Source organism: Elgaria multicarinata, chromosome 10 (genome assembly GCF_023053635.1).
Source record: "Elgaria multicarinata webbii isolate HBS135686 ecotype San Diego chromosome 10, rElgMul1.1.pri, whole genome shotgun sequence".
In the NCBI taxonomy this organism is placed as follows: domain Eukaryota; kingdom Metazoa; phylum Chordata; class Lepidosauria; order Squamata; family Anguidae; genus Elgaria; species Elgaria multicarinata.
The window spans coordinates 49,023,986-49,045,903 of NC_086180.1; the positions used below are offsets into that span (position 1 = coordinate 49,023,986).

The 21,918-nt window shown below is 39.0% G+C and overlaps 1 protein-coding gene across 3 annotated transcripts in view; it reads left to right on the top strand.

The window, feature by feature from the left end:
* The window catches only part of DCLK2 (doublecortin like kinase 2), a 94,386-nt gene that overhangs the window by 63,029 nt on the left and 9,439 nt on the right, over positions 1-21,918 (top strand). For all 3 annotated transcript variants that reach the window (XM_063136444.1, XM_063136445.1, XM_063136446.1), the window contains 7 exons: positions 2,999-3,107; positions 8,159-8,216; positions 14,183-14,302; positions 14,843-14,989; positions 19,287-19,420; positions 20,355-20,432; positions 21,654-21,750. In XM_063136444.1, coding sequence (XP_062992514.1) covers positions 2,999-3,107; positions 8,159-8,216; positions 14,183-14,302; positions 14,843-14,989; positions 19,287-19,420; positions 20,355-20,432; positions 21,654-21,750 — 743 coding nt within the window. The remainder of the gene's footprint in view (positions 1-2,998; positions 3,108-8,158; positions 8,217-14,182; positions 14,303-14,842; positions 14,990-19,286; positions 19,421-20,354; positions 20,433-21,653; positions 21,751-21,918) is intronic.

Consider the following 21,918-nt stretch of genomic DNA (forward strand, 5'->3'; position numbering starts at 1 on the left):
CATCCAATTTAGGTGGCCTGCACTATTTTTCTCATTTTGTTCCAGAAATAAGTGGTTTATTCTAGTGTGATTAAGTTCTAAGCACACATACATATGAAGGGTGAAGCTTATCAACGTGTTGGAGTTTGTTGGCCAGAATCTATTTCATCAGATGGATGTTCTTGCCTTGGTGTTTATTTATTTATTTATTACATTTTTATACCGCCCAATAGCTGAAGCTCTCTGGGCAGTTCACAGAAATTAAAACCATAATAAAACAACCAACTGTCTAAAAACACAAATACAAAATACAGTATAAAAAGCACAACCAGGATAAAAACACACAGCAAAATTGATATAAGATCAAAATACAGAGTTAGAACAGTAAAATTTAAATTTAAGTTAAAATTAAGTGTTAAAATACTGAGAGAATAAAAAGGTCTTCATCTGGCGGCGAAAAGAGTACAGTGTAGGCGCCAGGCGGACCTCTCTGGGGAGCTCATTCCACAGCTGGGGTGCCACAGCGGAGAAAGCCCTCCTCCTAGTAGCCACCTGCCTCACTTCCTTTGACAGGGGCTCATGGAGAAGGGCCCCTGTAGATGATCTTAAGGTCCGGGCAGGTACATATGGAAGGAGGTGTTCCTTCAAATAACCTGCCCCCAAACCGTTTAAGGCTTTAAATGTCAATACCAGCACTTTGAATCGGGCCCGGACCTGGACTGGCAGCCAATGAAGTTGTAAAAGGACTGGCGTAATGTGATCTCGCCGGCCAGTCCCTGTTAGTAAACGGGCTGCCCTGTTTTGTACCAGCTGAAGCTTCCGGACCGTTTTCAAAGGCAGCCCCACATATAACGCATTGCAGCAATCCAAACGAGAGGTTATCAGAGCATGGATAACTGTAGCTAGGCTATCTCTGTCCAGATAAGGGCGTAGTTGGTATATCAACCTAAGCTGATAAAAGGTGCTCTTTGCCACTGAGTTCACCTGTGCCTCAAGTGACAGTTCTGGATCGAAAAGCACCCCCAAACTACGGACCCGATCCTTTAGGGAGAGTGCAACCCCGTCCAGGACAGGGCAAACATTACCTAGCCGGACAGATGAACCAACCGCTAACAGTACCTCCACCTTGTCTGGATTGAGTCTCAGTTTGTTAGCCCTCATCCAGTCCATTACTGTGCCTAGGCACTGGTTCAGAACAGCCACTGCCTCACCTTGATGAAAAGGAAATGTTGTTTGGTCTCAGAGTGATCATGACTAGTCTTCTAAAATTGCAATTATAAAAATATGTTTGGGAAAGGCTCAGACCAGGTTCACATGATTATGGAGGGGAAATTAGCCACTATAGCTTATTTTCCTGCTTTGTATGTGCCAGTTGCATGCCGCCTAATTGCCATACTTACCCTCACTGGGCATGGCTTGTCATGATGTTCAAACCTGGACAGGGTGGTTTGAAGCCATCCTGAAACCCATGGCTTGTTGTAGGGTTGTGGAGTAGTTTGTAAATCACTCTCAACATCTATCCTTGCCATGTATTTAGGACTTGATCATGACAAGTTGTGCCTGGTGAGGGTAAGACACTCCATGCAGGGCAGGAAAATAAGCCACCAAGTGAACCCACTCTCAAAGTTTACAGACCAACAGAAATTGATGAAATTGCTCATGGGTCTGAAATAAACATTTATAAATAAAAATTACAGAAACTGGTGGTATAGTTAAAATAATAAATACAAAACCAATAGTTGGTGTAATTGCCAAAGCTTTGTTCTCTGTGTTCTGAATGTACTACTATCATTTACTTAAGCTTATTCACATGTATTGAAATGCATGCACAAAACATATTGGTAATTGCAGCTATTCATATTGTGGTGCGGAGGTCGATAAATAAGGAGACGCGACAATAAATCAAGACACAAGACAACTTTACAGCTGGATTTAAACAGGGCCACATTTTATTAAATGATCTGCGAAAGGGGGTGAATCCTACTGGGCATCCAGTATGACCTGTTGCCAGGCCCCTGAAGTTGGGCGAGCCATTCGTGTCCCAAGGTTAGGCGCTGCCTCTTTCGCCTTCCCCCGGGCCCTCGGGGGACCTTCTTTTGTCACGCCCTAACTCACGCTGTCCAACTCTAAGTGAGTGAGTAGGGTTGGCCCCAGAGGTAAGTCTTCTCTCTCAGGTAGGCCGTAAGGCTCAAAGCTGAGAGCCTCGGACTTACCAGTCACTGTGAACAGTACCATGTGAATGCTCACCATTCCCACTCCCATCTGGATGTCCGTACCTAGCGCCAAATGCAAATGTGACCAAATTAGAACAGATTAACTTAATTAATACACCCAGACTGTCTCACAGTGTGGAGTAGGCGAAAAATCTCCTGCACAATTCAGTACAGGAGTAAAAAATTCCTACTCGGCTTCTAACGGCAACCAGCAAGTTCACACTGCCTACAGGGAGGGAGCCGCGCAACAAAAGAGGGGGGAGGGAGGAAGAGCCCTCTATTTAAAGGCTCTATAACTCCTCCCTTCCATGTGGCACCATACCAGCACCAGCCAAACGCTGGCAAGGCATATCTCTACTCTCCCCCGCCCACAAACACTTTCCCCAAGCCCAGGCCATGCCGGGCGTGGCAGAACGGCTATTGTATTACTTTTTAAACTGTGCTATTATTTTTAGCAATGCCACCAATTTCTGTATTCTTTGTACTTATAAACAAAATGTATATTTCATCTTTAGCTGGAAGCTCTATTGCCCTTTGGAATATTTGAGAGAATCATATATGAAAACCATGCCTTGATTTTTTCCCTCTGATAACACAGCAAGGTCACACATCTCAGATTAAGCACTTTCCCTTCCACTTTAGATGTACATTTGAAGGGACATGTTGTACTTAAAATAGGTTGTGTGTTTTTAAAAATAATAATAATCATATTTTGTAGCCCACACAGTAGGCTTGAGGTCAATGAGGGACAATTCAGATTGCTTACATCTCTGTTCAGCTTATGTTTTGCCTTTTCCATCTTGCAGGTGTGAATGGAAACAAATGCTCAGGGACGTCAGCTATTCTTGAGAAATACAAAGTGGGAAAAGTGATTGGAGATGGTAATTTTGCTGTGGTTAAGGAGTGCATAGAACGGTGAGCAAAAAGCCTAGCTACTCATTTTTACTTGGCTAAGTTTTTTTTAAAAACTGCTTTGAGTTTTTATATGTAAGCAAATCATTACAATTTCAAGGATAACCAGGGACCTTTCTACACCTAAGGGTTATCCAGGAAAATGGAGGGATCATCCCTGTCTGCTCCCGAGATCCCCTGTGTGGCATTTGGATGCACAGGAATGATCCCAGGACGATCCCGCAATATAGGGCTGGTGTAGACATGCTCCAGGTGTCTTTGGTAAACCTTTTTCCTTTCTATCATTTATTATAAAATTGATAACTATCCAAAGCAAACTATCTTAACACCATGTCCATTTTTTATGGTAAAGGATTATTTTTACTATGCCATGATTTCAGGGAAACCTGGAAAATGAATGTTTTCTAGAAAACTGCCAAAATGTGCAGGTTGACAGGGTTAACATAATAATTACATTAGGGATCAACAAATCTGCCAATATCTCCTTTCCCCACATTCAAATTTTCAACTCTCAAGTTCTTTCTATTCTGTATCTGAAGAAATTAGTACATTTTGATAAGTTCTTCTTTTTCTAAAAAATGAACCAAATAAAATTTTCACCTATGCCTAAATTCTACACATTTTTTAGGCCCAAGGGTCTAGGTAGGTAGGTATTCCTTACATTTTTGTACTTCTGTCTGCCTTGCTTGCTCTCTTTTTCCTCAACTGTTCACTGGCATGGCGTGGGAAAAATACTGCAGCAAAAATCTAAGGGAGGGTGAAATAGGACCTATAGAATAAGGCTAACTAAGCATTCAATGCATTTGTGACATCGATAGCCAGTGCATCAGCCCCATGTTTTTGTCATAGAAGTTTTGCATTACAGTTAATTGATGGGTCTTCCATTGCTAGTGAACCAAAAGTTAGCAGCTAGAGGCCTGCTCACATGTGCTGAGGGAATGGGTAGTTGAAGAGAGTTCCCTGAAGTAGTTAAGTTACTTCTCCTGTGAATTTCCTGGTATCACTTAACCCATCTGCTTTTGAGCACTTTTCCATGCTCAGGCTATTATGTGACAAAATACAGAATAAAACAAAATGAATGCTAAATTAATATGCTGAGAGAAGAGTGGAACGGGGACAAGGACAGCTATGCTTGATCATTAAGGGTAATCTTTGCCATGCATATGAGGCATGGGTGAAAAGAATCTGAAATGATGATAAGCAGGTAAAAGTAAGTGTTGCTTTGGATACTAAATTAAATTAGATTAAAGGACTTGGAAAAAGTCTGAACTGTGTTCCACAAGTTTAGCCAAGCAACAGGAAAAATAAACTCAATGAAGAATCTTATGAAAGCAGTCACCCATCTCTAGATCATGTTTCCTCACATATTCCAGCGGGTACATAAATCGAAATATCTGTTGTTAACAAAAGGAACTTCATGAACAGAAAGTTTCCCATCCCCTCCTCCATCACTACAACCACCTGCAACCTTCAAAAAGTATCTCCAGAAGATCACAGCAAAGCTTCTGAACAATGTGGGATGGGGCACAGGGGCCTCCTGGAGGGGAGGATCCAAGTTAACCTTTCTTGGGATCCAAGTCATTGTTATTAGAGAGCCACTATGGTGTAAGGCTTAGAGTGTCAGACTGGGACTCGGGAGATTTGGTTTGTAGTCCCCTCTTGGCCATAAAGCTCACTGGGTGACTTTGAGCCAGTTAGCCTCATCTACCACACAGGGTTGTTGAGAGGAGAAAGTGGAGAAGAGGAAGACTATGTAAACCACCTTGGGTTCCTTACAAGAGGAGAAAATGTGGGATAGAAGGAGGATAAATTAGGATGGATTGTAGCTGAATGGAGAGATGGGAAGGAGAGATGTGCATGAAAAAGGGGACAAAATGAAGCTGAAAAAATAAGGGAGAATGAGGACTACAGATGGCCTAAGACTGGAGGAAGATGAGGCAGGAACAGCTGGGAAAGGCCTGGGAAAGGAAGAGGAAGCAAGGGAAGGAGGGTAATGGAAGCAAGGGGTTTAAGAGTTCAGATGGAAGAAGCAATGGCCAAGGGAAAGGAAATGGGGACCAAGTCATCTGGGAACAAAGAGAACAAGCTAGGCTAGCAGCACAGCCCCTCTTTATGACCACATGCACATTTCAGCTTATTAGTATAAAATAATTATTTATGGATCTAATGGGAGTTCTCAGGAGATTAGTTTCAGTTCATCTTAAAGATTTTTGTTAGTTTCTTTTCACTGCCAGAACAAATATTGCTAACTAATATATAGCTAAATCCCTTAAGACTTCTAACAATAACAACAAAATTAGGCAACTCTTTCTAAAAATCTTTCACTTAATACAGTTTGCTCATGTAAAACTTGCTCTGTTTTATAAGCAAGCTTTAAAAATGAAATGCCTCTGGAGCTTTAAAATGTTTCTCAGTTCTCTGCAAATGCAAATACCCTTCAGGGAGAAAGATAAATCTAAGTAATACTGTATGCAGCTTGAAAAACTTAACAGGCTAATGGAAACAGAAGCTTTCCCTGCCAGACATTGGTAGAAGAGATCATTACAAACTTACTAAAAAGGCAAAATGCCAATGTATTTATTGGATTTAATGTTCCTGTTTTTATCTCCATCAATGTTTCCTGTGGTCCGAAGTCAAGAAGCTTGCAAAGGGTCTGAGTCTTGCTCAGGTGCCACATTATATACAGACAACGTGTTTTATAGTGCACCAAAAAAGCACAATTTGCATTGGTGCTTGTTTGAATGTAAGAACCTCTTACAAGAGAGATGGAAGAAAACCAAATGGAAAAGTAACAATGGAAGGATAGAATGTAATCTTCAAGTTAATGCCTAAGCATCCAATATAGGGTGTTGCATGCTACATTGTCTTCATTTGCTGTGTATTCTTTTCCATGTGCCTTGCCCTTGGTTCAGCAAAGAGTTGTTCAGCCAGTACAAAGCCCTGATAGAAGGTGGAAGTGTTGGAAGATCTTCGGTAGTCATGGGCCTTAGCAAGACCTAAGGATTATCCCAGGCAAATGGAGGGGGTCGTCCCTGCCTGCTCCCGGGATCCCCTGTGTGTCATTTGGATGCACAGGGATGATCCCGGGACAATCCCTGGATATAGGCCTGGTCTAGCCATGGCCATGGAGTGCTGTGAATACCCACGTCTTTATATAAAGGTCATGGAGGGAGAAGGTGGAGGTGTCAGATTTTGAACAATGGCTCCCCACCTCTTGCTTATGTGCATCAGGTGTTTTGTCCCTTGTAGAAGTTGAGGTTTCTGAAGGGTGTTGCCGTACTTGCCTAAATGTTTTCCATAGTATTACATCCATTAAGTTTGTTTATGATCATTTCTCTTGGTATTCAGTAATACCTGGCTCAATGGTTGAAAAGTCTTTTAATTTTAAGTGTGGTTATGGCATCTTTACAAGTGGAGTGTTGGAACCAGAGTTGTCCTTCTGCAACCAGAAGGACTTTCTTAACTGTACAAAATCCATATACCAGAAAAGAGAACTGACATTCATCAAGATGCTTCTGTTAGTGCAAGATGTTGTGCAGTATCTTGCATGCCAACTCAAGATACAAGCTCAAGCTAATTCTGTAGTCCTCCTCTAGCACTTGTGCACCAATTTGCAGAACAGTGCCGCCACCAGAATTTCTTCTACTTGTGCATAAACCTACTGTAATTGCTTCTCAAAATGCTATTGAGATACTCTTTTTTCTTTTGTTCTCAGCTGGATCCCGTTGTAACTATGACAACCTAGCAGACATAGCTGCTGTGTTTTCACACCAGTAATACTTTGCTACACTCTGTTCCATAATAGCCATCTTTAATGTATGCAATTCTGATACTGCACTTGTATAGCATGAATTGATTAGCTATATCTAAATCAAAATATGTTTATTACTGTTGGTGCTATGCATACTAATTGGGCATATATACTTGAGTCATTCAAAAACAAACTAAAACCCTGTTGCTGTCAAGTCCCATAGAAAGGAATGGAAAATAAATATGCTTTAGTTCCATGGGACATGTCACAGTAAGGTTCTTGTCATGTAATGTGTGCAAAGAACCTTTCTGTAACCTTGTCTACACTTGACAAGGAACTGCAGGGAACATGTACAATATTTTTTTCCAAATGCATCTCCTCTCATTCAGGCGTGCACCTGCCCTTAAAAAATGTAATGCAAGCCTAAAAACGAATTAGTGCTTATTTACTGCACTCTGTGTGTTTCTAGTAAAATAAACTATTAGCAATTGAATCATTTCCATTTGGATATGCTACAATATGGTTTTGTGTAGCTGAGGGATTTTAATGGATTATACATACTGTTTGAGAGACAAAATGGTCACTTCTTTCCTTATGTTTGGATTCTGGTTGTTGTTTGTTTCGTTTTGTGTGTGTTGGAATCATTTTTACAATGTATCTTTGGAAGGATGTTTAGTGAAATATTTTTCAACAAATTATTCTTCCAGTGAAGTCTTAAATATCACTAGATTTAAAATACTTTCTCCTGCAGTGCTTAAACATATGGAAATATCCACCTGCTGTAGCTAGCGGTACATTGTGTTTAGGCCTGGGGTGGGGGTAGACTTCTTAAAACAGTGTTCCTATAGGATTTAATGGAAATGGTATCTGAAGAATAATACATTTTATAAATACTGTAGAGTAACTGATATTATAAAACTTCAGAATGAATCTCTACCCTTCCTATTCTTTATCCTCTGAAATGGAGAAAACTGTAAACATTGTCATGTGACTATGGGGGTGTCAGTTCAATGGAACTGGGTGAACGATATTGAACATCTGACATTAAAATAGGACAGGATGTGAAGCATTAGGTCACACTACAATAAATGATAACAGAAAGCCTGATTTTGGTAGTCAAGGCAACAGCAGACATGACTTACTGAGAAGAAATGAAAGCAGTTCTACCTTCATTTTGTCATCTGTTACCATTGATGAAAGAGATATTATCATTGCTGCGTCTATTCAAACAAAAAACTCACACCTTCAGCAAAAATGCAGAGATTTATTTAATATTCTTTTCTCTCCTTATTTACCTTTCTAGTTCTACTGGGAAAGAGTTTGCATTGAAGATTATAGACAAAGGAAAATGTTGTGGAAAGGTATGAGGGGATATAGAATAATAGTATCATAAAGTGGGACATTCCTCCAAACTCCAAATAATTGCACAATTCCATGGTTTTAAACTATTGTAGTTTACCCAATTTTATCATGGGCTTCAAAAACTGAGAGATCAAAATTTCTCTGGGTAATTTTTTCCAGCACCCAACTACTGTTAGGAAATACTTTCTGATAAGAGTATTCTGCTCTTTAATATACTATATATTTTGAAATTTTGTAGAACTACATCTATATTCACATATCTCTACTTAGAATTTTGTTTCATCCAGATAACACGTGTTGCTTGTAAATTTGTTTTGGTAAATTATTGAGTAAATGAACAGAAAATGTATGCCATCTGTTTCATTAATTGAATAGAGAAAAAATAATAGTATGCAAACACCCATCTGATAAAACACAGCCACATAATAGCTTTGCTTCATTATAACAATGTAAAATTGAGACAACTCCCAAACATCAATGCCTTTAATTATTTAACATGAAAGTTCAGTGGGAAAGTAATACTAACTGATTTGAGGCATTACTGAATTAAAATTATTTTTGCCATAAACAGTCTAGTCTGCATTAAGTGTTTTGTTTTGTTTTTTGGATTAAACACACTGTAAGCAGACTTTTGCTTGCAAATTGGAACTTTCCAACTGAAGCCCCTTGGGTCCTCTGAAAATCTACTCCTGAGAGTCATGGGACCCTCCTGTTCAGGGTTTGATGCACAGGAGCTTCAGATAGTAGAAATAGTTGATGGAAATTGAAACACACACTCTCGTTGCATGAGCTCTTGTGCAGGCACAATTGGGTCCAAAATTATATCAGTAGAACTTTAATAGGGAATTCTAGAGTATATGAATTGTAGGTAAACATGATTTCATTATAGGGAGTGCAATGGTGTTAGAAATGTTATTTCAGAGGGGCTGAGGTTTGTATTCTGTGTAATAGCAACAGTATATATATTGATATGTCTTGCTTCAGGTTCTAATTTAATAATTTATTTAAGCATTTGTTAACCCTCTTTTCATTATAAAGCAATCCCAAACAGGGTTGCAAGCAATAAACACAGTAAAGTAATACAACATTGACCAAAAAAATCCCCATCATCAAAGAGGGGGAAACAGTAACAGATGAATAACAATTTACACAATGCAACAGAAAAAAGAGATGAACATTTAATCAAAACCCTGGGTAAACAAATAGGTCTTTAGCTGATACCAAAGATGGCAGCTTGAAAGATTTACCTTGAAAGTGAAGGTAAATTGTTGAGAACTAAAATTTGAGGCATTTCCAGAATTCTCCATCAAAACTAGCGTAAAACAGAGTTGCACTGCAATACACCTTGCCGACTGCAAGATAGTATAGTACATCAAAAGTCATAAACATATGGAAAGACAGACCACACACGTTTAAATTCCAAAGGACCAACAAAAATTAAAAGTTTTTTTAAAAATAATAATTGGGGGGGAGGGACTCAGGGGCTGGCCTATCTGCAAATGACAAAACTGGAAGAATGGGAGTCTGAAAAAATCTCTGTCCTTCTCTTGGCTTGGGTGGCTCTTGCTAGCAGGGCATTCAATAGATGGAGCATGTCATTGTTGGAAAACTCCAACTAGAGGCCCTTAATATAATTAACAAATATATTTAAATTGACTTCGTGTTAAATATTTGGGTAGTGCACTTGCAAGTCAGAATACTGATGCAAGGGGGCTTTCATACTTAAAAGGTTGTCACACAGAGGAGGGCCAGGATCTCTTCTCGATTATTATTATTATTATTATTATTATTATTATTTATTTATATAGCACCATCAATGTACATGGTGCTGTACAGAGTAAAACAGTAAATAGCAAGACTCTGCCGCATAGGCTTACAATCTAATAAAATCATAGTAAAACAATAAGGAGGGGAAGAGAATGCCAACAGGTACAGGGAAGGGTAAGCAGGCACAGGGTAGGGAAAAACTAACAGTAGAAAGTAACAGTAGAAGTCTGCACAACATCAAGTTTTAAAAGCTTTAGGAAAAAGAAAAGTTTTTAGTTGAGCTTTAAAAGCTGTGGTTGAACTTGTAGTTCTCAAATGTTCTGGAAGAGCGTTCCAGGCGTAAGGGGCAGCAGACGAAAATGGACGAAGCCTCCCAGAGTGCAGGACACGGAATAATGGGCTCAAGTTAAAGGAAGCCAGATTCCAGCTGGACATCAGGAAAAACTTCCTGACTGTTAGAGCAGTACGACAATGGAATCAGTTGCCTGGTGAGGTTGTGGGCTCTCCCACACTAGAGGCCTTCAAGAGGCAGCTGGACAACCATCTGTCAGGGATGCTTTAGGGTGGATTCCTGCATTGAGCAGGGGGTTGGACTCGATGGCCTTGTAGGCCCCTTCCAACTCTGCTATTCTATGATTCTATGCTTCTAAAACTAAACCCAAATGAGCAGAAAAGCTCATTTCTTGAACAGGGCAGATCCACTGATCTGTACCAATCTGGAAGCAAGCATTTCTGCTAATTTCTGGGGTTATTTTTACAAGCGCAGAAGCCCTGCTGCAACAGGGGGTGCAACAGAACCAGTGGAGGCTGAGTAGCCCCGTTGGACAGTGCCTGTTGTGCAAGAGCATCATCCAAAATCTCTTCACCCTTTTACATAATTACTCTCCTTTTGTTTTCAGAACAGTACTAACATTTGCTTTCTATCTGATTGCATAGGGAAGCCTTGCCCAATGCCTCTAAATGTGTTGGGACTACAGACCCCATCATCCCCAGACAACATGGCTAGAATGGGGAAGACTGTCATGGATTTGCATCCAATGTCACATGAGTGGACTTTCACTTATGCAATGGAATGCTCACTTCCTCTTCTCCTTCCTGCAACCATCACCCCAAATCTGCCCCAGAGGATACCACAACCCTCCAAATTGATTTTATTTAGCACTTTTATCCCACCCTTTAGCCAAAAAGGCTCTCAAATACAAAAATATTTCTTAAGGCACTCCCTGCCCACAGGCTTATAATCTAAAAGTCATGACACAAAAGGAAAGGGGACTAGGAGGAAGGAAGGGGGGAAGCAAATTCAAGCACTAGGTTCTTAGGATTAGAGAGTGTGCAGGTGGAGGGGGAATTGCCCCCTTCCCCATTCTACTGAAGAAAGTCTTCTAAAAAGACACATCTGAAACAGTTTCATTCAAATCTCTATACCATTTAATTTTTGAAGTTCATCAGCTATTAATTATAATATAAATGCATCAAAATTCCATATAATTTAGAAAATTACCAACATAAATCTAAAGGATTCTGATGATGCTAACACTTGTTCTGCTTTTTTATTATTTAAAAATGTAGGTACTGCTGTTTTACAGTATGTGTGTCTCTGTCAGCAATGTTATACCCCAATTTTAACTACCTAATCAAGCAAGAATTCTTTGCCAGTATCCAACGAGGTGCTTACACCCTGCTGATTCTCTTGCGCCCTGCTTGCATAGTAATTTAGCACTTCGCGGGCAACCCAAAATGAACAGAAATGCTCAATCTTACAAAACATTTTTCTTAACCTTAACTATTATTTTAAAGGTAAACCCTAGGCATGTTGAATTCTATTTTAATCTATAAGTAGATAGATTTTAATCTATAAGACCCTTGTCATCAAAGCAGAGGCTCGGATGGTTGTTAAAAAGATTACTGCAGTCCAGTCACTGTTCTAGTTTTAGAACTTCCAGTGCATCTACAACTTAAATTCAGTGCATGTCCTATTTTCAGAGCTTTGGGATGGGGTGCCTGTATAAGGTTGCATAATATTTCATGTAAATGTGTAAGATCCAGCAAACAACCTATGTGTAATTGTATTGTAGCCTGCCACAAAGTTTGCATTTTTATAGTACTATTTAGCTATAACCATGGAGCTTTCCAGGCATTTGATCCATGTGTATCTACTTTTATTCTTATACCAAGTGTGTGTCTGTGTGTATTTAAAAGCACATCTAAATTTAAACAAGCATAGCATGCTCCTGTCACTAAGGATATCTCAAGAATGTGATCAATGATGCTTAAAGAAGGAAGCACCAATGATCAAATGCTTGAGAGCAGAATCAGGGAGACAGTAGAGGAAGTAGGGTTGTATTTGCCTAAATCCTGTAAACTGACTCTCCCTCAACTGTCTCCTCTTCTCCATGGCTCCCAGCAACTTAACTAGCAGGAGGAAATTGGAGGTAGCTTCTGTACAACACAAGGGCTGCTCAGAAGCTCCTATGGGACTTCTCCCTCAGGGGAATTGGCATGCCCCAGGATGACGTTTTTGTCAGGATTGGTGGGACTTTCCTAACAAGAACAAGGAATGCTTCCGGCTGCCACCTCACCTCTCTCTTTGCCCTTACCCTAATATAAATTTCTTTGCCTTCAGGAAGAGGGAGGTGACAGTGGGTGCAAGTGCTTCGGAATTATTTTCACACATTTTCTTGGAACATGCACAAGCCCCTTGAGGCATTGTGTGCATTTACTTGGAAGGTGTGCAAAGTCCTCTTCCCTTTTCTCTTGCATGAATGAACATAGCAAGGTGAAGAAGAGGAGAAATACATAAACCCTCAGTTGTATTTCAGCCGTTCAAAGAACTGTCAAGACTTCTGACTCAGATCTGAGTGTTTCCTCCTAAATGAAAGATGGTTACAATAATTCAAGAATGCAATGTAGTACAAATTGTTTTGTGCTTATAGTGTCTAACAGAGGGATGCAGGCACCAAATCCAGCCCACCTGGAATCCCAATGCAAACCTCTGGGGTTCCTCAGTTGAGCATGTCCCCTTCTACTGGCCCAATACCTATCATTTCGTTTCCTAGTCTTTGTGTACTTTCCCCCCTGTTCTAAAAGGTTGAAATGTCTCTTCGGAGGGTTAGCTACTAGCAGAAAGAGCTTCAAGCTAAAATATGCTGGTATCATTAACCCTGTCCCATTTGCCTTAGCCCCACCCCCTGAATGCAGCTTTCCAGAGCTTCCCCAAAATGGAATTCAGCCCTCTGCTGAAATAGGTTGGACACACCTGGTCTAACGTATTTGTCCTTTGAAGTGTTTGTAGGGGCATGAGAGATTTCACTCTATACCGCATTTTTGGTTTCCCCCCAAAGTCCTATGGCCTTTTTTTTATTAATTTAGTGAGTTTCAACCATGTTGTTAAAACCCATTCATACGTTGTTTTTCTTTTCCCCAGCACACGTTTGTTTGGAGCAGACATATGTTTGTTCTAGAAAGACTATTGATGCTCTCACATATTGGGTTACAAAGGTGCGACTTGTTTAAGAAATGTCTGATGTGACACATTCACAGGAGGAGATGCACGCTTAGCATGTTGGTTTTTAGTAAATAAATCTATAGGGTAAAATTAATGAACTACACAGATGTGGATGCAAATCAACTTTCCAAGCTATTTGATTTATAATCTGTATGATGTAGGGGAAATAGCACTGAATAGTTCAGGCACTGCTCATGTTCATCAGTCACAAAATGCTCACATGTACTTCCCGCAATTTTCCTCACAAATGCATGAAGTGCATGATGATCGAATGTGTGTACTGTGATGAAGATCAGGCTTCTGATAAAGTTTTGTGATGTCTTTGGAAGTGTTTGAAAGAATTGTTGTTAATTAAAAACCACCACAGACTACATCCAGTTGATTTCTAGCAGCTGAAAGCATCAGAACATTTATCTGATTAATAAAATGACATGCCTTGGTTTTCATTTTTAATTAATTTTGCTAGCACTATTTTGGAACCCCTTGTTAGCAAAGGATTTTTGAGAGCATTGAGCTTATACCTCTGTAGATTCACCAGAGGTTTGTTGACAACCACACTGCAAATGATATAGAGAATAGTGCAGGAAGCCATACTGTAGAAAGCAGACCTTCTTACTGAAACAGACCATATTAACAAAGAAGGATGTGTTTGAATTTCTCCCCATATCCTTCCTCTCTTCTTTCCCAAAACAGGAACACTTGATTGAAAATGAAGTCTCAATACTACGCCGAGTGAAGCATCCCAATATTATCATGCTAATCGAAGAGATGGATACTGCAACTGAACTCTATCTGGTGATGGAGCTGGTCAAGGTGAGAGGGTTTACCATAATTATGAAATCATTGAAATATTATTATTATTCTTTATATCTCTTAATGAGCATGGCACAGGGATTTTTCACATTCACAATAAAGCGTAGGTGATTGTTGTCTACTATAGTGGGGCCTCATCCAATCTAGAGAAATTTAGGTGGATCTAGGCATGCAACCTGTCCCTATGAAGGTTTACTGAGTATATTGAATGTAACATGCTTTTAAGCAAGTGTGCATAGAATTGCAGCCTTAAACATACAGGTAAACATTCTTGTCCCATTTATTTCCCTTAGGCATGGGAACACCTAGCCTTTACTGTATTGCACCCATTGTGATTTTTTTCTCCATGTATCATTCCAGAGGGTTTAATTCTAAGTAAACTATTCATTTCAGGTAAGAATAGCTTAAACTAAACCAATTGCATTGATCTAAAAATGTGAAGGCTCTTTGTTCTTCTTCTGATTTTTCCTTCAACAGTGACAGAAATTAATGGGTTTTGTTTTGTTTACAAATTGTTTCTCTCTTCCTGCTCTTTTACAGGGAGGAGACCTTTTTGATGCGATCACGTCTTCAACGAAATACACAGAGCGTGATGGAAGTGCAATGGTATACAATCTAGCCAGTGCACTGAAATATCTCCATGGTCTAAGTATCGTACACAGAGACATCAAGCCAGAGAACCTCCTGGTATGTCGGTTGTTTTCACTTGGCTCCCATCATTCTTCCACCTCTCTTCTACATAAATGTAAATGAATGCATATGTATGTAAGTGTTAAGAAGCAATCAAGGATGTAGAGAAACATGAACAAAATAACTGTATGCTTACACTCAAATCTGTTTTCATGAAATATTAATACCCTTGGGTCACATGATTTGCCTCTTTAATATTTACAAATCCGTATTTACATTTTGATTGCTGATTGTGTCTTGGGTAAGCAGGATTTCCTCTCTTTTAGGAAAGAAGACTTTAAATGAAAAGTAATGTTATTTCTAAGAATAGGCTGGCATTAACAAATGCTTCTGAACAGTTCAGGATTTTCCAATTTATTTTAGAAAGCTGTACCATGCTATTAAATTAGAATTTCCAAAGTAGTTTTCAAAATAAAACAAAACCAAAACCATTTAAAAACATGCAAAATGAGTAGACAACACTAAAATATCAGAGAAACACTACCAGACAGCAGAACTACAATCCATCAATTGAAGTCCTAATAAATTCATAGCTTGGCACCTAAAGCTAAGAAAACTAGAAACCAGGCTAACTGTTGTGGGGAGATAATTCCTAATAAGACCTTTTCCATGGTGTGTTCCATTTTCCAGCTCCCACCCTCCTAGCCTCTAATGTCAGGGCCACTCTTATGCAGGTTTATGTGAAAGAAGTGCTCCTTTGTGTACCTTGGACATCGCTTACTACTACAGCTTCTTAGCTATATATTTTATATTGTCTGAAGGACTTAGTTAGAGATATGCCTGTTGCCATTCCTGTGGTCTCTTCAGCACCAGATGAAGACCTTCTCTTCATCTAAACCTTTTAAATATTTCATGGACTTCTCAGTTTTAAAGAGTGAAAAACACCTTGGATTGCATAACATGTCTTATAAACATATGCTTAATGTTTAAATTATGTTGGCATAGTGACTGAAGTAATGAAGTTGAACTTCAACACACACAAACGTGAAGTGCTAGTACTTGTACATATTTATTTTCTTGAAATTGTCTCCATTTTATAAACATGTTTTCGTATAAGTGAAATATTGGTGCAAGACTTCACTAAATCTGGTTGCCGCTCTTGCCATGGCATACATAGGACTACCTGCTGGGAATTGTGATGAACGGCTAGCCTTTTTTCCAACTTTGCATGGATGGGATTTCCAGGCAGTTGCACAGTGATTGCTGCCCCCTCCTCAGCTGGAAAGAAGGCTAGGGATTGTTTGTTAGGCAACAGAACCCAACAAGGTGTGGCGGCTCACCCTTATTCATGGCCTTTCCAAAGGGAGAGGCTGGTGGGGTGGGGAGCTGGCAACTGCAATTTTTTGCTTGGCCAGTAAAGCTTGCTAAAAATGGTGCCCTACTGATTTTGTGAACATAATATATCATTTTAGCAATGTCCCTCGTACAAAAAAATACAAAAAAGCTCTTATATTGTACAATGAGGCAAATTTCGGTGTGAAGTCTGCAATGTTTATGCTTAATTTATGTCTCTAAGTGGAACTTCCAGCAAGCAAGAACCAACTATGTGTTCAGTTATAGTGGCAGCCTATGATTCACTATTGTTGATCCTGTCTGCTTTAAAATAATAATAGTGACATCAGGAACTTAAGTGAGTTGGAGCTCTCAGGCTAATCTGACACTTTAAGCTCTCATTAGTAATCAAATCAGGTATAAATAGGCACAGATGCACTTTTCCCTTAGAAAGCCTAAAGAGATTACTTGACAGATGCCATAACTAGCATTCACTTGCATGTTAAGATGAAATAATAGTTCTGAATGTAAATGACTCCATATCTTACAAATACGTTTAGCTGTTGGATATAAGGTCAGCCACTTGTCTGATTTGCGTTCATTTTAACAGTTCCACATTGCTAAGTGCAAAAAGCACAATGGATGGCAGATACATTCTGTCAGGAATCATGAGATTTTCTGTTGCAGCTGTGAGCTAACACAATGCATTATGTGGTTGGTTGCTTTATGCCATTTCTAAATCGCCTTTCTGCTAATAATTGTCCCCAGGAATGATAGACAACTAAAAAAACGAAGAATAAAATGAATTAACACAAATCATACCGAAAGAACAAACGTTGAGTTGACACAAATCATACCAAAAGAATAAATCTCTTCCATGATGGTTTTGTGGTGTTTTGGTTTTTTTAGCGAATAAAGTGGTATATAAATGAATAAGATGACGAGCAGCAATCAAACGTTCATGAAATTTCACTATTTTTTTAAAACCAAACATCAACAATTCCTTCTAGTTAAATAAAAAAGCATTAACTAATCTTTTAAAGCCAAGCCTGATTAATTTCTTTGGGTAAAGCATTCCATTACTGTGGTACCACCATGAAGAAAGTCCTTCTTAAAGCAGCCATAATACAAACTGGAACTTATTCACAATTTATCACCTATGCAATGCCACCTCTTTCCCCCCTCTTCCTTCGAATTCATCCTCAAAACCCACCTTCTTTGTGAAGACATTGGCACAACCAATGCGCTACTGTAACTAAGCCTAAGTATTTGCAGCTGTAATAATGCCACAACCTGTCATCTTGTATAACTAAAAGCTTTTTTTAGAGCCTAGTGTGCATTTCTCCATCATTTCAGTGAGTTCTGATAGTGCCACCGCCAGCTGCTATTAGTTCTGGGACAGGTGATACAAGAACAGAGTCTATATCTGTCTTTCACCCCCAAGCTAATAGCGTCTTCGTGGGTTGTGAGTGGGTGGGTGGACGGGGTCCACATAAAACCAGTAGTTTCATATTAGTGCTTAGATCATTGTCTCTTTATATACATCACTGTCTTTTATTTTTAATGGCAAAACATGGCAGATATCTCTGTGCCAAGTTATATTGGACCAACTTCTTCCTCTGGCTCTGCGTTTCCACAGTAAACACACCAGTTTTACTTCAGTGTTACAGAACTTTTCTTCTAAATTTGAAACAAAAATATTTTTGTTAGGACTACATGTTTATCCCTTTGCTTTCTGAACTGCCATAATTTCTAAAGTAGTACAAAAATGAAGAATCTTTCCTATCTTGCCATGACTTGAGAGAGACGGTTTAATAATCTTCTATTAATGCATGTAGCTAGGAAAAGCCTTTCTTGATGTAAGGTATCTCTTCCAGTTAATTTAAAATGGCAATTTGATTAATTGTAATTTTACAAAGAGCTGTTAAAAATATTAAGTATATGTTATGAAACCTTTTGGTATAGAAGGAATATTGAGCAATTCATATTTTAGAGATGTAGTTGATCTTTGAAATGCAGATTGAATCTCTGTGTGTATCACTCTATATTTACCTTTTTTTAAAAAAAAAAGCTTCCTGAAAAGCATTCTATGACTGTTTCAGAGATACGTAATGTAAGAACCATGGACTGTATCCTGCCTTCCCATACTTGATTCAGAAAAGCTTTCCCATCTTTTCACTTGATTCTTAGTCATCCATTTTGTAACCAAGCTCTACTGTTCATGTATATGTTACATGCTTAAGTAGGCAGCTGATTTCCTTAGGCTTCCCCACGCATTTTGCTGAGCTGACATTTTCCCATCCTCTGTTGGAACTGTCTTTCCAAATGACACTTTTTACAGAAGCAAATAGTGTCTTTCCAAATGACACTTTCTTTCTCTATTGCCCTAATCATGCATTTGGCTGAACATTTGGGTTTAAAGTGGGGAGGTGAGCAGAGCACACACACAAGTCCTCCAACAATGTCCCTGTGCACACTGGCTCTGAATGCACAAAGGTCTGAAGGGGGATTCTAAGTGCTGAATGCACTTCTTCTGATCAGGAATCAGGCATTATCAGAGTTCTGATTATGGAGATGATTTTAAGTGCATACAGCTGAACTTGCTTAGAAAATCCCTCTTCTCAATAAATGCACAAAGGGCAAAAGTGGAGTACTCACAGCACAGTGATGATGGGGACAAAGGTTCCATTTCCACACACCCTCTCCACTTCAAATCCTTGTTCATTCATTCAAGTGCATGAATCTTGTCACCTTGTGTTCATGCTCTTTCAGTCTGAAGATTTTAGAATCCACAAAGAAATAGATTTGTCTCATATCTGTGCAGATGGGCACCTGATTTTTTGGGTGATGGCTCCACCCAAGTTGTCAATATAGGTTACTTCTTTTTGCTGTCCTGGGTCAGACAAACCACTATTTCTCCTATGGCAGCCAAAGCAGATTTTTAGGATCAGGCTGCTTAAACTGAACGAGCAAGTGTTTGGAGCTCTGGTATAGACTTCACAGAATCTCCTCCTCTCCCCAGGTCTGTGAGTATCCAGATGGGACAAAGTCATTGAAGCTAGGAGACTTTGGACTAGCCACTGTTGTTGAAGGACCTCTCTATACGGTCTGTGGCACACCAACTTATGTGGCTCCAGAAATCATTGCAGAGACAGGGTGAGAATATTTCATTAAATTGGGTTTTCTTTGTTGTGTTTGGTGTATGACATTGTGTGTGCATGCTTAAAGAATAATTATATCTTGGTTTTGCATAGCTTCCTGGAGAAAATCCATTTTGAAATCTGTTTCATTTATTCTAAAGTCCTAGATAAATAGGAGTGTGTTTACACAGGGTTGGTTCAGATGTTATATCATACCATTGTGAAACTGGTTTCTAAGGATCACAAAACATAGGTTTGTTGGTTCACATGACAAGCTGTGGTTTAATGAAAACCCACAGCAGGAATTATGAAGAAGGGGGAAATGGAAAAAAGGAGTTTCTGAACACAGGCTCATTCATGCAACACCAAACCATGATCTGGCATTACATGTGAACCAATCCATAGAGTTTGTTAACGTGATATAATATACAGTACACTCTGAGAATCAGAAATGCAGACAATGGAGCTTTTACTATATTCCATATAATAACATTTGCTTCCAAATAAGAGCATTTCATCTCAATATGAACTTCAATGACTTCTAGATGGATAGCAAGCTGATCAAGCTTTGCCAGAAAACCCTGCCATTGTTGAAATGTTAAAATTATCAAAAGTACATAAAGGCCCTGTTCAGAAGACACCTTTTCATTCATTGTTATTTATTACGGTCACAGACCAGCAAAATCAACACGAAAACATTCAAAGAATAGATAAAAAGTGACATAAAAACAAAATACAGCTTGGTGAGTTGCTTCTCTCAGAAGGATTTAAAAAAGCCTTAACCACGGTGGTTTAAGGTATCTTCTGAACAGGGCCAAATTGTTGAACGCATGTGATTCTTAAACGTGACAATATCTTGTAGTATATGTAGGAAGTATATAAAAGATGTAACACTTCCCCCATCCCAGCAATACGCACACACACACACATGCTTCTGCTTCTTTTAACAGTTATGGCTTAAAGGTGGACATTTGGGCCGCAGGTGTCATTACATACATATTGTTATGTGGGTTCCCACCATTTCGTAGGTAAGTGGTCTGAAATAACAATAGAAATGGTAAGTAAAGATTGGCATGTTCCTCCCTACACACCAATATTAAAATTATAAATATGTATTTTTCTTTTCCCTCTTTAATTATCCTCTTCATTCTTTCCTCACTGATTCAGATAGTTCTTTTAGTTTATCTGCCATCAGTATAATTGAGAAAGAAGAAAAATGTTGATTATAAGAAGAAATGGGTAGATAATGTTTTTTAAGGGTAGGCAGGCAAGCTTCTGAGCAAGAAACTAGTTGCTTCCTTGTCCTCTTGTCCTTGAGAGTTTCATTTATCAGTCAGTACTCAGAATCTATTTGTTGTATTAGACATGCAGAGTTTGCCCCCTAGTGTTAGGATCTGGACTAGCACGTCTTCTTTTTATAATCATATGATTATAAAACATTCACATATCTGATATGACTTAAAATGTCCAATTGCCATTGCCATAAGTGTTTTGATGCTCACAGTGGGTGGACCACTTGAACTAGTTCAGACATTCATCAGACATAGGGCTTCAGAAGTGCAAAGTACTCATTCTTCTGCCAATGAATGTCTGTAATGGTCTTCAGTCTTATGATAGATAGCCAGCCACACTCCACCTAGCATAGTCCATTGATCTAGGCAAGCCAAATATATTTCCTTATATCCTGTAGGGCATAGAGATTGGAAGACTTTATTAATTCAAATGGGCAAAGAAGGTTGCCCATTAAGTATCCATAAAGAAGCAACTGAAGTATTACAAATAAAAACTTGCAGTTGTTCCTTCAGAATTGCTAACCTGTTCTAGATGCTTCTATCTTGAGCTGTGAAGTAAGGCTTCATTGAGCTTTAAATTATTTGCAGCAGAGGGTTTCATTTTATATTTCCCCCTATATTTACTATAGTTACCTATTGTAACAGACTGCCAGATGTGTAAGGAGCATTATGCCATAACTTTAGAACTATTTGTATTACTATGGTTTACCCTCTATGATCAGTAGTAGAGATATTATATGTATGCAACACGGGGTTCTCTGGAGTCTTTCTTTAATCAGCTAGAAATCTTTCTCTCCTGTGAAGGTATTCTCTTTATTCACATGGCTCAAATGAAGTCCAAAGTTATATAAGACTGAAAACTAGGGCACATTGCTGCATATCTAGTTAACATTGTTCTTTTCGCTTTCACAAATTATTTTTTGAATTGACTTTTTCCTGCTTGGTCTTGATCTACAGTGAGAACAATGTCCAAGAAGATCTCTTTGATCAGATCCTGGTTGGAAAGCTAGAATTTCCTTCACCATACTGGGATAACATCACCGACTCTGCTAAGGTACTGGAATGTGTTGATGCTTTGAAGGTGAAGATACAAAAGTGTATTACATAAAATCATACTAACTCTACCATAACTGGTTGCAGAGAACATTGGACACCAGAGCTATTGCTGGGGAAATGTTGATCCCACAACTCCTAATCTTCATGCACATTCTTTGTTTTTCTG